This window comes from Pundamilia nyererei, unplaced genomic scaffold (genome assembly GCF_000239375.1).
Source record: "Pundamilia nyererei isolate P.nyererei 1_Seehausen unplaced genomic scaffold, PunNye1.0 scaffold00062, whole genome shotgun sequence".
Classification (NCBI taxonomy): Eukaryota; Metazoa; Chordata; class Actinopteri; order Cichliformes; family Cichlidae; genus Pundamilia; species Pundamilia nyererei.
This window is the reverse complement of record NW_005187463.1, coordinates 3,324,635-3,339,174: the sequence shown is the minus strand read 5'-3', so window position 1 is coordinate 3,339,174 and position 14,540 is coordinate 3,324,635. Positions and strand designations below refer to the sequence as shown.

Sequence of the window (14,540 nt, the reverse complement as noted above, 5' to 3'; positions counted from 1 at the left end):
CACACACACACACACACACACACACACACACACACACACACACACACACACACACACAAATTTGAAACCTTCTGTCAGCACAAGCTAGAAATGCACAACCCTGACTCAATGGGTCTGTGCAGAGCTAATCTCTGTGCAGGCAGGTAATTGCTCGCTGTCTTAGTTGTTAGATGCTTCAGGACCATCTTTACTGGGAACAACGCAATAAACTTCATAAAGAAGTCATCACACCCTGCGCACTCTCTCTTTGAATATCTGCCCTCTGGCAGACGATACAGGACATTAAAAAACACACCGCTAGACTTTTGAACAGTTTTCACACAAAGACCATCACCACTTTAAAGGCTGCTGTGAGCTCACCTAAACAATGACTTAAGAATTCCATTCACTTTATGTTCACAGCACATGTTAGCACACTGAAATTACTGACTGTGAGAAAAGTTTGTTTTGTTCCATTTTTTTCTTTTCTCATTTATTCTATTTTACTTTTACTCTTTTATACTTTTCAAGGAGAACCATTTTTTAAGACGTTGTGCAAGAAGCTTCACGTCTGTTGTACTGTGACAAATAAAGTAACCTTGAACTGTGAACAAAGGAAAGAGTGAAACACAATATAAATAATATCAAATGGAGTGGGAATCTTTGGACGTGTGTTACAGTGAGTCAGTGCCTTTAGTAAAACTTCAACAGTAACTCAAAGGTCAAACAGAGAAAAACAAAAACTGTCAGTTTTGATACTGTACTAAGGCAGACCATTAGTTTCAGCTATTAACATCAAAATGAGCTGCGCCTTGAGCTATAAAAGCAGCAAATACACATCAACTTTAACTGCCATTTCAAACATTACCAGCTGGTCTTCTATTGGTTATAATAGGAATATAATTACTTTTTAGGCCTTTGCATATTATGAGGAAATTTTATTGGGAAAAATATTCAATAGCCTCAGTGTTATTCACTGTTCTGTTGATTTGCCTAAATATTTGCAGATACAGAGTGGTGCTGGCGGAAGGTTGACACATCCAGCTTAAGCAATTTTATTTTTCCTTCTTGAATTTGCTTGTTTCACTCACAGATGACCTACTTTCTTCCATCCGTCCATCTTTCTGTTACATTAAAGTCACGGTTGGGCCGGAACCAATCAAAGCTGTCAAAGGACAAGAGAAGGGGAACAGCCCGGACAATTCACCAGTCTATCTCAGGACTAACCGAGAGACACACTCCAAAAGCAGACTCAATTATTGCCCACATACTGTGAGGTAACGGCATTTTTCTTTAAATGTTGCAGACAACATCAGTGAACATGTCTGAGACAAACAGAACATTTCTTGGTAGAAAAAAACCCCAAGTTTTAATTAAATCTGAAGAGAGAACAATGAAAAACATGTTAATATATAAAAGATCCATCTTCTGACAGAAAACTGTTACAGCAACAAAACACAACTGTTGAAATAATAGTCAAAAAAGAGAGTCTAGTGCCGTAGGCAGAGGGCCATGGGACAGCAGCCTGTTGGTTCAAACAGCCAGTATCCAACACTCAAAGCCCTTGAAAGATATCGCAGCTGATTTAATCTGCCAAACAGCATTAAAAAGTACAACAGTAATACAGCTAAAGTCAATGCTACAGTATAAAAAGCAACCTTATTGAAATCAGGACATTTTTGAGACAAAATGAGTTTGTCCAACACATCTGTGACGTGACGTATGTGGGTGTATGTGCCAGGTAAACTCAGAGATGCCAAAGTATAACAAGCGAGACCGATTAAGTGTCATATAAATCTAATATTAACACTAATGATAAAACAAAAACATCAACATTAATAATAGTACTTCCCGTAAGTAAGAATTTACTTCTACAGTGCTTTTCAAGATAAGACAGCAGTTACAATGTGCTTTAGAGGCATAAATAATAATAATAATAATAATTATTATTATTATTTTTGCAGGTTTAAGTAGTTTCTTAAAGGATGAAACAGAGTCCAGAGTCAAGGGAGCAAAGAGCCCTGAAGTTTGGACTGCACAATTCCCCTTGTTATCAGATGGTTACACGGGATAACAAGAACACCTTTATCTATTGACCTAAGGATCCGACTTGGTGAATAGGGGTGGAGTAGATTAACAAAATAAGTGGGGGCTTCAGCTCATAGGGAATAAAGGTAAAAACCAAGGTTTTAAACTGACTCTAAATCTGACCTGGGAAGCCAGTGCAGACGATTAGTAGATGCCCCGCTCGACCTCCTGAGCTACAGCTGCCCCTATTATGAATGAGACTTAAAAGCCTTAAAGCAACATTCTGGACAAATAGAGGAGATTAAGATAAGATAAGATAACCTTTATTTATTATTTATTATAACCTTTATTAACAGACATTTTAGACAGACAAGAAAATAGACTATTACAAAAATCCAAGCAGAATGAGATAAAGGCAAGACTGAGCACCTGCAGTTCATGTTTTGAGACAACAATCCTGAGTTTAGCAATTCTTAAATGGAAAAAGGAAGAGACTTGATTTGGGCGTTAAAAGTACAAAAAAAAAAAAATCCAAATTGAACCAAAGATTCTATACATTAGCTTTCACAGTAAATGTGAAAGACCCCAGACATTGTCTAACTTAGGGAATAATGGTGTGTGACATGATAAGTAGAGATTTTGTGTTGTCTGTGTTAAGCTGGAAAAGGTTATTTGCAATCCAACCATCGACTGCATTAAATCAATCAATTCATTGTTAATAATTTATCCAATTTGTAAGGTTTAAATGAGAGGTACAGTTAAATGTTGTCAGTGCACAAATGATAAGAAATGGTTTTAAAACTACTAATGAAATGAAAATAACAAGAAACTTCAACCAGATCCTGGAACGCAACACGATGCAGCCACATCTGACCAAAGATTGACCACTGAGACCAAAAGTGTTCTATCAGCAAGCAATGAAGTGAACCACTCCAAGAGATGGACCTACCCACTATGTGGTGTTAAGATTTATTGATCCACAATGCTTGATAATTAGATCATTAATACTTATACATCGACAATTTTTAAAACTAAATTATACCGTCTAAAGTCCATACGAGTCAATATGAGTAGCACTCAGTGGCTGTTCAGTTATATATGTATATATGTATGTATGCAGACTGAAAGAAAAACCTACAGATACAACTCAGCGTAGCACTGTATGCATTATTTTAGTGAAAAAGAAAGTAAAAACATGAGATAAAAATGCCAAACAAAACTGAGTCCTGTTTACTTTCAATATGTTGCATCAAGGTAACAAAATATACTGTAAGCAGTATAGTGATGTACCGGGAAGAAAAGGAGCGTAAACCACAGCAGGAAAGAGACCTTTGAAGGATGAAGAGGAAGGGTAAATAGAAACAGTGCTGTGTGCAGATTCAAGGCAAATATATTCTTGTGAGTGAATGAATGGTGTGCACCTGTGGAAAGAGAAGAAAATGGAAGTACAGGGGTGATGGGAGACATACGGATCATAGAGCATAAAATCAGTTGGGGGAAAAAGGTCTAAGGTGTAGGCAAACAGAGGGCAAACTGTGATTGGTGCGGAAACGGGAAAACAGTGTAGAGAAGAAACTAAAATACGACTGCATCACTTGTATAACACTTATTGACTTCTATCTTATGTAAATCTCACACACTGAGTCAATGACTGTTTCAGTTACAGATAAATACGACAGCTACAGTGTGTCAAATAACTGACTCATGTAGCTTTCACTGCTCTGTTAATGGCTTTCATTAATTGCATTTGTACAGAAAATAAATTCTTAAATTTACAGAGTAGCATTACACAGTGCCACCAGTCTCCAGGAATGTCACTGGGACATTGTTTTCTGGAATAATGAATAAGTTGTTCATGTCTTCTCTATTAACTGTTTAATTAGAGATGCTATTCAAAAAAAAAAAACTGAGACTATTAAGGAAACTAGAAAACCATCAATCCTGTTGGTCCTGGCTGATGAACAAAGGCAGACATCTTTTAACTTTGTCTGACTGTCAGCTTTAAATTAACAGTTGCAATCAGATGTGGGGTTGGGTGTAGCTGTATGGATAACCTGCACAGCTACTCGAGGCTTTTGAGGAAATAATCAGCTCAAGTAATTTGGGTCAACTGGCCCTGGGAGGGGGCCTTGAGGCTTCCTAATACATCAGATATGTTGGGGAAGAGTGAGAGCACAAGGTTCAAGATGAAGTCTGCCATCCTGGTTGGGTAGAGAGATAACATGGAGGTCACCCTGTTTGCATGTTCCCTTATAAATGAGAGAAAGTCTGAAAAGGATAAAGCAGCACTGACTTTGCCAATGTCATCCTAAAGAACATCAAAGTAATTTTCTCCAAATACCAACGCAAAGCAACGTTATTAACACCACACTAAACTACATGTAACATATAAAACATCCAGTTTTTCACAATACATGTGTATGCCTTGAAAAAATAGTCAATATTCAAAAGTAATTTCAAAGCCATTTCTTGGCCGTGGAGTAAATGCCTGATTAACAGGCAGAAAGCTAACATCATTCGCTTACATTAGACTGTTTATCACTGTTGCTCTTACATGTTTGATTCTGTAAAAGACTAAATAAAGACACATCCCTCCAAACTACACAAGCACCAACTACAAATCCACCACCTGCCTTCTTAGTTTTGCTACGACTGGGAAGTAAAGACACAGATGGCATCTAACCATTAAACTCCAGCAATCTTGACTGCATTCGTGTCTTCTGTGTATGCTATTTTATGCATACACAGAAGACACGACGAATCCATGCAGAGCAGAATTCGGCGAATACTCAGTGAGCATATCCAAAATGCAGTTTTAGATAGATAAAATTGAATTGTTATTATTTAAGCCAGACTTATCAATAATTACATTTTTCTTATCATAATTACTTATCATAATTACATTACTTGACAGAAATACATTTTTATTTCCAAAGCAATGTGTGAACAGATATCTACAGTGTACGTTTGAAGTAGCAAGGATGAAATTGAATTTTAGATAATTGATTTTTATAATAGTGGCTGTAAAGTTGTCAATTATTATTAACTCAAACTCCAACTAGTCAAAACCAAATAACAGACATAAGGATATGAGGAAGAAGGTTGTAAAGAGTTCAGGAAGAAGTTGAGACAAGCTTCAGGTCGTAGGGAAGAGTTGCTAGTTGTCTGGGAAAGTACAACTAAAACGAGGGAGAATACAGGGAAGGTATGTTGTGTATCCTCTGGACAGAGGAAAGAAGACAAGGACACTAAATGGAGGAATGAGGAAATACAGAGAAAAGATTTAAGGAAAATGAAAAAGTGCAATTGTCATGGAGAAGAAGAAATTAGACAGGAGTACCAGGATGCTAGGAGATGTCTAGGAGAGACAGCAGTGGACCTTTTAACCAGATTGTTAATACAACCCTGGAGAGCGAGAGGACACCTGAGGAATTGAGAAGAAGTGTACTGGTAGTGATGAAGGGTGATGTGCAGAGAGGTAAAGTTGATATGGGAGAGAGGTTGACGCTAGGTTAAGAAGAGAGGTGACGATCAGTGAGCAGCAGTATGGCTTCATGCTGAGAAAGAGCACTACAGATGTGATGTTTGCTGAGAGAGTGTTGATGGAGGAGTGCAGAGAAGGTCTGGCGTGTCTCTATAGACACATTCGAGAGAAAGCAACTGGAGGAACTGTGGTACTGCATGAGGAAGTCAGGAGCAGCAGAAAAGTATGTGACGTGTATGATGAGAGTGAGATAGTGGTGAAATGTGTGGTAGGAGTGACAGATGGGTTTAAGGTGGGGTGGGGTTGCATCAGAGACTGGCTCTGAGCCCCTTCATGTTTGCAGTAATAACAGACAGGCTGACAGACGAGGTTAGGCAGAAGTCTCCATGGATTATGATGTTTGCGCGGCCGACTTTGTGCTACCTTTCTCTCACCTATCGTCACTTTAAGTTACCGAATATCATTCTGTTCTCTGATCTGATTGGATAGTTAGTTACAGCTGTTGTCAGAGCAGATAATGTCCTAGAGGGGTTAATGATAAAAACGAAACTGTTGATATCTGCAGCTGTTACTGCAGCATTCGATGTCTTCTAAACACAATCGTGAAAAAAAACTATGTGAAAAAAAATAATAAAGAAAATATTTTGCAATATCTGCCAACTCAAGCACTTTCCAGAGTCTAGATATTTTCTGCATCAGGAATAGAAAGCAGAGACAGATTCAGGCTCAGCAACGACAAAATGGGAACCAAGGAAGAAACGCCTGCTCCTCTGTTTAAAGAAGCAAGGCAAACAAAAGTAAACACAACATGTGGTGACTGTTTGACAGCCAGGTTAAGGCAGGAATTCATTTCTTCCTAAAACACTTGATGAAATTTAAAAACTTCTATAGCTTTCTAACTGCTACATTACTGCTAATATCATTATTTTTGTGAGCCCCCTACATATATGGACAGATTATACTTTATATAAACTAGATATTAATCTATAAACTACTGTTATAGCTTTGGCAATATTGTTTATGGAAACTGTGATGCCTATAAAGTATAAAGGCCCACTGAGCTGAAGCTGTTCTCCCAAGTGAGAAACACTGCCAGAAATTGCCTCTAACAAATTTGCAGAAGCTTGATACCAAACTGGGAAATGCAAAAGAAAAATGCAAAAGAAAAGAATAAGACAGGACTTCTTTGTTTGTTTTTTTCTAAACAGACATTTCACCTCTTATCATCTTGAAAAAAACCTTAAAGAAGTCGATTAGCCTTCTATTCAGGCTCCTGAGACTACCACCACCTGGATGCCTGAGGACCTACACAAACACTAATGCTATGTTTACTTTACATCAGCTCATTAATGGTCTTCATGTCCTCTCTGACACCTTTCTTCCCGTTTGACCTGAAGGAGAGCAGCATCCACTGCTTTACATGCAACCACACCAGAGCTTCACTGACCGAGCAAAAAAAACCCAAAAACCAAACTGTGATTCATGAATATATGGAAGTAAGCCAACGTGTGAGGCAGAAGCACCAGTGCAGTAGTCACAGAGGAGGTGAGCATGGAGGGGAGATTATAGGGCAAGTGGGAGGCTGGTAGTGGCAAAGGGAGAGCTTGCAGTTACAGAAGCCCATAATTGTTCTTCATGCCTGGGTTTCCTGTGAGCCACTGCCTGGTCTTGCCCCAGGAGGCACGGCGGTGTGCGTGTGTGTGAGAGAGTGAGGTGTACAATTTGAATCCTGAGAACAGGTCAGAGAGTGTTCTCCCTGACCGTGATTGACTATGATGGTTCAATGTATGTGGGTGTTCCAAGGTTACAGTTCATGACATACCTGTGTGTTTACCGTATATTTGACATGTAGCACTGTGCTGCTGCAAGTATGCAGACACTGTCCATTTATATAAATAGACATTATGTGGTTCTGCCTGACAGTGTGAGTTCTCATTTCCATGTGAATCAAAGGTCAAAGGTCACACTTGAAAGACGCCTACCGCATTTTAAACTGAACAGTTCCTTGAAAATGTTTAATTCAACACAACTTCCCCATCCTCATGAGAGCAGTCGCTGACAAAGTAGCAGAGGAAAGGAGGAAAAATGAAGTCAAGCATCAACCTCTTTTCCAATTTTCTTTTGTTCTCATTCTGATGAACATCCTGTTTGTTTACCCAGAAAATGAAAATCCCAATATGGCTGCAGACACCCACTGGACAACAGCTTCATCTCTGCTCTTCATCCTTCATTTACTTTATTTTTTTGCTCTCTCCTCGTCCTTAATCATCTTCCCAAGTTTCAATTATTTTGCAGAAATATGTAAAAATGCTCTTAATGGTTTGAGAAAAACAGCACATAAATATTTCATTTCAACATCTCTAACTAATATTGTCATCGTGATTGAAAAGGTAATTATTTTCTTTAAACCCCGGTGAGTATTCATGGAGCACATTTCAGGCTTTTCACAGGCTCAGCTCTTTGGGGTTGACTGTGCATGGTGGCACACATGATTTCTTGGTAACGAAAATGTAATGAGACTATTAACTTATTTGAGTTATTATAATTCTGTTTTGTTTTTTTATTCGTTTTTATTTTTATTTTGTTTGAACTTTTTGTTTTTAATTCAGTTTAGTTTCAGTTAGTTTGTGCAGGTTTGTTTTATAACCCTAACCCAACATCACCATCCTCCTCAGTTTGTGATAACAAATTTGACCTAATTAATACAAACTAAAAGAAAACAGCATTTCTTCTATAATTGAATTTAATTTTTGGTTGTTTTCCAAGCTCACAAAATCTTTTCGGCTCGGTAAATTTTTTTAAAGGTCTAGTTTTGATTGTTTTATTACCCAAAATGTTTTTTCATATCTAGTTTTAGTTATTCGTTTGGTTAACTAAATTAAATGTATGTTTACTACAACCTATTTTGAAAAACAGCAAACAACCAAATACAGTTAAAAGAATTCAGAAGGGGAGATTTTTTTCGGAGGCTCTATGAATCTTTCCATTCAGTGATGCGTCTCTTTCTGCAATAGGTGATACTTTGATGTTTGAGCCAAAGCCTGCAAGGTACAAAGGTCCTGAGGATGCAAAACAAGCGTGCACCACAGAGTTGACAATTGATCTGAGGTGTTTGTGCAGACATGCTGTGTTTGGTGGGGCTCTGCATTATGACCAAACAACTCCGTTCTGATCTCGCCTGTCTAAAAGAAATTGCTCTAGAAAGCTTGTGGTTTGTTCAGATGCAACTCAGCAGACCTAAGCTGTGCTGTCGTGCTCATTTTAGAGTGAGGAGGCTCTCTCCTGGCAACCCATCCCAACAAACCATATTCATTAAGTCTTTTTCTAATTTTACTGTCATAGACTTTAACATTTAACATGCTAACCGAGCCATGGAGAGTCAGAGGTGTCGCTCTTGGGTTTTTTGCAATTTGAGCATAACAGGATTTGACCTTGAGGTGAATTTGCTGGGATGTCCAGTCCTGGGAAGTTTGGCACATCCAGGTGCATTAACATGATGCCACAAACCATCAAACTGTCACAACTCTTCTTTTATAGATGTTTTCACACTTACAAATAATCAAGACTATTTGATAAGTAACACATGGCTTCTACTTCAGGGCTCGCAAAATCGCTAGCCTGACGTCCCGGGCTAGCGATTCTTCCAGTCGGGCTACCAAAATCTAACTCAGCCCTGCTGTCATAGGAAGGAATGCTTTGCATTCTTTCGCAAATGTAGCTGGGTAATTATGCCATCGGCATCGATGAGCCACTGTCAATATGTGACATATTGAGATCGCGTTTGAATTTGCGCTTGTTTTTTGCTTTCACTTTGCGATCGTGCGAACTGTGTATAGGGAGTGGCAGAGGGTGACAGATTAATTGCGCACCAATTCCTCTGGCATCGTCTTATCACTCAGTAGCTTACTATTCAAACGTGACAAGTGAAATCTCTGGCAACAAGCTTAAACATGTGATAGAGGTTGATTGCGCAGAGAATCGCTGACCGTTATGTGTGCATGTGTAAAGACAGATGAATTTACGCAGGTATTTTAGTTCTGCAGAGCGAAATAATAAAGGTCAGGGTGAAGAATGGACAGCCAAAGAAAAGCTTACCACAAAACGCAAAAGTTAGGACAAATCAGACTATGAGGCAAAAAGAAAGCGCGGCTTTTTTTGGTTTCATGGACAAACGAATTTCTGTGGCTGGAATATGACGAGCTGTGTTGTGAGTTTCCCTCGATGTCTGAGTCGACAAGCGCCTTTGTTACTGGGAATATTATACTTTAATGTTTAATATTGTAAAGGAAACAAAACATCAATCAAAAAATTGTTCTCTTTTTTTACTCAGGCTACTTAAATTTATTCTGGGTTACCAAAAACTGAAGAGTGCCTGCCCGAAGGGCTACGAGGGATATTGAGAACCCTGTACTTACCTTCTTAATTCCTACGGACACACCAAAAGTGTACTTTTTCACTAGTTTTTCACATTGCTGTAAAAACTCTTTTTCACAACTGTACTGCTCATTTTTTTCTAAATGTATTATTTATAATAGCTGAATGTGAAGTCAACTTTCCAAACACTCATAACAATTACATGTGTTTACCAAACATTAAAAGGCTAGAGTGATGAACACACAGCTCACATGAACAGTTCAGACTGTGTAGCTCACATAAACATGTAGCACCTGGTGACAGATCCAGGCTATGAAACTGACGTTTTCAACCTCAAACAGTATTTGTTAGTATTCTGAATTATGACAGATATCATTAAAATCTGAAAAATGGTCTTTTAAAATGCCAGTTTTTGAGAGACCGGACTAAATCTAAGTACTTTCAATCTTTATTATTCCCTATCAGGCATATCTTTGACCAATATGGTTGTGGTCAGTCACAGATTCAAACAACAGGTAAAAAGTAGTGTTATACATTTTTGTGTCATTCTACATTTGAATTATTTAGTGTCTTTCATCGCCATTAATTAGATACCATCTTAAAGAAGAAAACAACAAATTCAGTGATGGCGTTCGCTTGCATTCCATCACTCCCAGCTGTTGTCTTCACTGTAGCAGCTCGCCGTTATTGCTCCCTGTCAGACAAACACACACTCTCCTTTGAAGGACACTGGTCAAATTAATTCAATAAAAGAGAGTCTACGGGGCTTGCTTTGATATGATCCTCAGAGAGTGTGTGTCGCCACGTACAAGGCGGATGGTGTGTTTGCTGTGTGTGTTTTCTCTGCAGAGTCTGTGTGTTGCAGCCTGCCTGCAGTGATAAGCAGCTGATGAAAGACAGAGAGAGAGTGCATTACCTGAGCCTGCTGTGTGTTGTTGGATGAGGGGAGTGGGTTGGAGACCATTGGTCCAAAGATATCCAGTTCATCACCAATTGGTGCAGCACCCCCTGAGCCCTTCTCACCCCCCTCTGGAGCATCTAAGAGAGAAACAGAGATAGAAAGACATGTACAGTATCTCCCAAAAATATTTGACAGAAGCAAACAGATCAAGAATAAAAGCAACTCTAACAACTTCTAAAAACTAATAAAACTTCGGGCTGGATGTCTAAGTGAGGTATATACACAACAATCATGCATTTGCTTGTTTTTTTGTTTTAAAAATCCTCACATAAATTGGTATTTATAAAGAAAGAATGTGGAGCAACAATCTATATATGCACAGGCTATTTTTAGAGTATGCTGACATTAAATGAACTGTATTAAACAACAAAATGCCAAAACAAAATGGCATCTTTTTTTTTAATGAGGACACCACAAGCACACTTGTCAAGTAAAAATTTCACTAAATAGTTTGATATGTGGCACATAATTAACACAAATACACAAAGATATGTATATTTGTCTCTAATAGGAAAGAAAGCTGCATCCAAGGACAGTTTTCAGTCTGAAACGATTGTGTTTTACTGTTTAGTCTCATGTCCTTTAGCATCTTTGCTTTGAATTAACTGCCTTCTGTAAAAGCATCTTTTGGCTAACATGGTTGACATCATTATCCGGCTGAGACATCCACCTTGCTGCTTGAACTAGGAGTTGCTTGCATTCACACTCTGCAGGTTTTGATGCCATCAGTAAATACAAATTCACCTTAACCAGTAATCTCTGGGTCTGAAAATGAAGCTAATAAGACACAGTTAAAAACTGCAACATGATTTTTAACATTAACAACTTGTTAAATTCTCACAACTTCACAACAGAATTAAGTTGTTTACAGGCTGAAACAAAAACTGGTCTTTTTGCTCATAGTCACATATCCTACTGGCTGTAAGTCAGGCTCTGTTCTCTGCACAAACAAATGGTGCTTGCCTATTGTTCAAGCTCACCCTCCTGTTATGGTTCTTAACCCTGTTGATGGATTAAGAGATATAGAAGGCTCTTAACTGGTTTCTGCTCCTTTGTGCAAGGAGGAACAGGATACGCACTATCAGAGCTACAAAATGACCTCCAGCAGGCCACTGGTGTGAATGTCTCTAACCAAACAATCAGAAAGAGACTTCATGAGGGTGGTCTGAGGGCCCGACATCCTCTACCCTGATTGGCATTTGCCATAGAATATCAGAATAAGCAGGTCCACCACTAATGGCTTGTGCTTTTCACGGATGAGAGCAGGTTAACCCTGACCACAAGTGACAGATGTGAAAAAGTCTTCCTGAGCTAGCTCCTTCAGTAGCTAGCTATGTCGCAAAATTATTCTTCTTTTGTCCTGAAAGGGTCTGAAGAAGATGTGGAGAACATTATGCTGTCGGTAACATTGTTCAGCATGATTGCTGTTTGGTGGTCTGGGGTGGCATATCCACGGAGGAATGCAGAGATCTCTCGAGGCTAGGCATCAGCACCCTGACTGGCATTGGGTATTGGGATGAAATCCTCAAACCCAACATGACGCCATGTTTGTGCGGTGCATGCTTGTCCTCCTGGTGCACGACAATGGCCAGCCTAATTTGGCAAGAGTATGTTGACAGTTTCTAGAGGCTGAAGGAATTGATACCACTGACTGTGCCCCACACTTGCCTGATCTCAATCCAAAATAACACCTCAAGGTCATCATGTTTCGGTCCAGCTGCCAGGTTGTACCTCAGTTGCTGAATTACTACAATGAAAGTCTGGCAGAATGGACTAGCCTGATGCCTCAATTGTTTAATCTGATTTTCAGGGTGTCCTTGAAATCAGCCCTCCGTAGGTTGATACTTTTTATTCCCATCAAACGATCCTTATGCTCCTAACAAACGATCCAGTCCATATAGATATCTAGTATGAATTTGTTTTCCATGTGCTCTCTAAGTGTTCCTTTAATTTTTCTGAGCAGTGTAGAAACCTCTCACGCACTCACACACATTTCCAAATCTCCCCACAAAGCTCATTTTAAAATTACCATGCTTATTCATTTGAACATGCTCAAGACAACTTTGATAAACACAATTCTTCAGTAGCTAGCTCTGTTGCAAAAATTCTTTTGCCCTTGGAGCACTACTAGAATATAAATTTCCTGTAAGTGCAAATATTTTTGACCTTGTGTTTTTATTAATGTTTAGTTAGATTAACAAAAGTATAGAGTACAAATTAATGATCAAAACCAGACTGACAATGTTTATCAGCATTGTGTGTATATGACAGTGACTGAATTAGCTGTGACAAGGGCTGCTACGATTAGTCGACTAGTCACGATTACGACTAATTTAATAGTCGACGCGTCGTTTGAAGCTTTGTAAGATCCAAACGACGCAGGAATAAGTAGTAGGATTTAAGAGTGTAATAACGGACTGAAACAGAAGATGGCAGCACTGCATGTACAAGGATGCCAGCTGCCGTTAAATCTGGAAGAAGAAGAAGCAGTGTCCGGTATTGTTGCTGTGTCCAAATTCAGGAACCGCATCCTCCTGTGCCCGCATTTGTAGGCCAATTACGTTACAGCGACATGATGAAGACTGTCCAAATTTGAAGACTCCGACAAATGCAGCCGACAAACGCGCCCTTTATTTCCTCAGATATGAAGGATGGGTCGGGTGTATACTTCGTGGCCCAACCTATCCCAGAATTCATAGCGCAGCCCTGCTTAGTTTCCAACAATGGTGGCAGCTAGTTAGTTTTAATATTACTCTTATTATTCTTTCTGGGTCACAAAATAAACGTTTAACATATTTTCAGGTGAGAAAGTAGCTGTGTAAACTTCAAATATCTACTCAGTTTATCAAGACACCACATATTTTCAAAAGCGCTCCAACAATTTCGGAGACGTCTGTTACCCACTTGCTCGATAGCTAGCCGGGGTTCAAGGCTCACGCAAATCGTCTTTCACTACTTAGGTTAAACATGATATATGTCACTTAGATAACTTCAAAATGTTATTGTTTGGCTTTTTTCAGTACTAAAAAAAGCCAAACAATAACATTTTGGAGTTATCTAAGTGACTTATATATATTTAATTAACCTTAGTAGCGAAAGACGGCGGTGGGTTTGAAAACGATTTGCCGGGTGTCCGGTGTTCTCACGGGCTTTAGTTAGCCTTGCCCCCGGCTAGCTATTGAGGTAGTGGGTAACAGACGTCTCCGAAAACGTCGGAGCGCTTTTGAAAATATGTGGTGTCTTGATAAACTGAGCAGATATTTGAGGTTTACACAGCTACATTCTCGCCTGAAAATATGTTAAACGTTTATTTTGTGACCCAGAAAGAATAATAAGAGTAAAGTTAAAACTAACTAGCTGCCGCCATTGTTGTAAACTTAGCAGGGCCGCGCTATGAATTCTGGGATACAGCTTCTTCTTCTTCAGGGTTTAACAGCAGCTGGCATCCTTGTACATGCAGTGCTGCCATCTTCTGTTTCAGTCCGTTATTACACTCTTAAATCCTACTACTCATTCCTGCGTCTTTTGGGATCTTACAAAGCTTCAAACGACGCGTCGACTATTAAATCAGTCGTCAACGATTTTGATAGTCGACTAATCGTGGCAGCCCTACTGTCAGCCCACCTGCTCCTGCATGTACTGTAGCAGCATGTGTTCTAATTATTCGGGAGGTCTTGTCTCTGCTTGTCTCCAACTCTGGTGGTATATGATGCA

At 39.1% G+C, this 14,540-nt stretch overlaps 1 protein-coding gene and 1 long non-coding RNA gene across 3 annotated transcripts in view; one reads left to right on the top strand and one right to left on the bottom strand.

Moving 5' to 3' along the window:
- The first annotated feature begins 1,076 nt into the window (after positions 1–1,076).
- Positions 1,077–14,540, top strand: part of LOC102195221 (uncharacterized) — a 26,905-nt gene continuing 13,441 nt past the window's right edge. The window contains exon 1 of the long non-coding RNA XR_311789.1: positions 1,077–1,256. This is a non-coding gene — a long non-coding RNA (uncharacterized LOC102195221). The remainder of the gene's footprint in view (positions 1,257–14,540) is intronic.
- The window catches only part of LOC102195401 (stromal membrane-associated protein 1-like), a 114,583-nt gene continuing 110,354 nt past the window's right edge, over positions 10,312–14,540 (bottom strand). For both annotated transcript variants that reach the window (XM_005735151.1, XM_005735152.2), the window contains 2 exons: positions 10,782–10,903; positions 10,312–10,559 (listed from right to left, as the gene is read on the bottom strand). In XM_005735151.1, the coding sequence (XP_005735208.1) occupies positions 10,512–10,559; positions 10,782–10,903 (170 nt within the window). In that variant the 3' untranslated portion in view covers positions 10,312–10,511. The remainder of the gene's footprint in view (positions 10,560–10,781; positions 10,904–14,540) is intronic.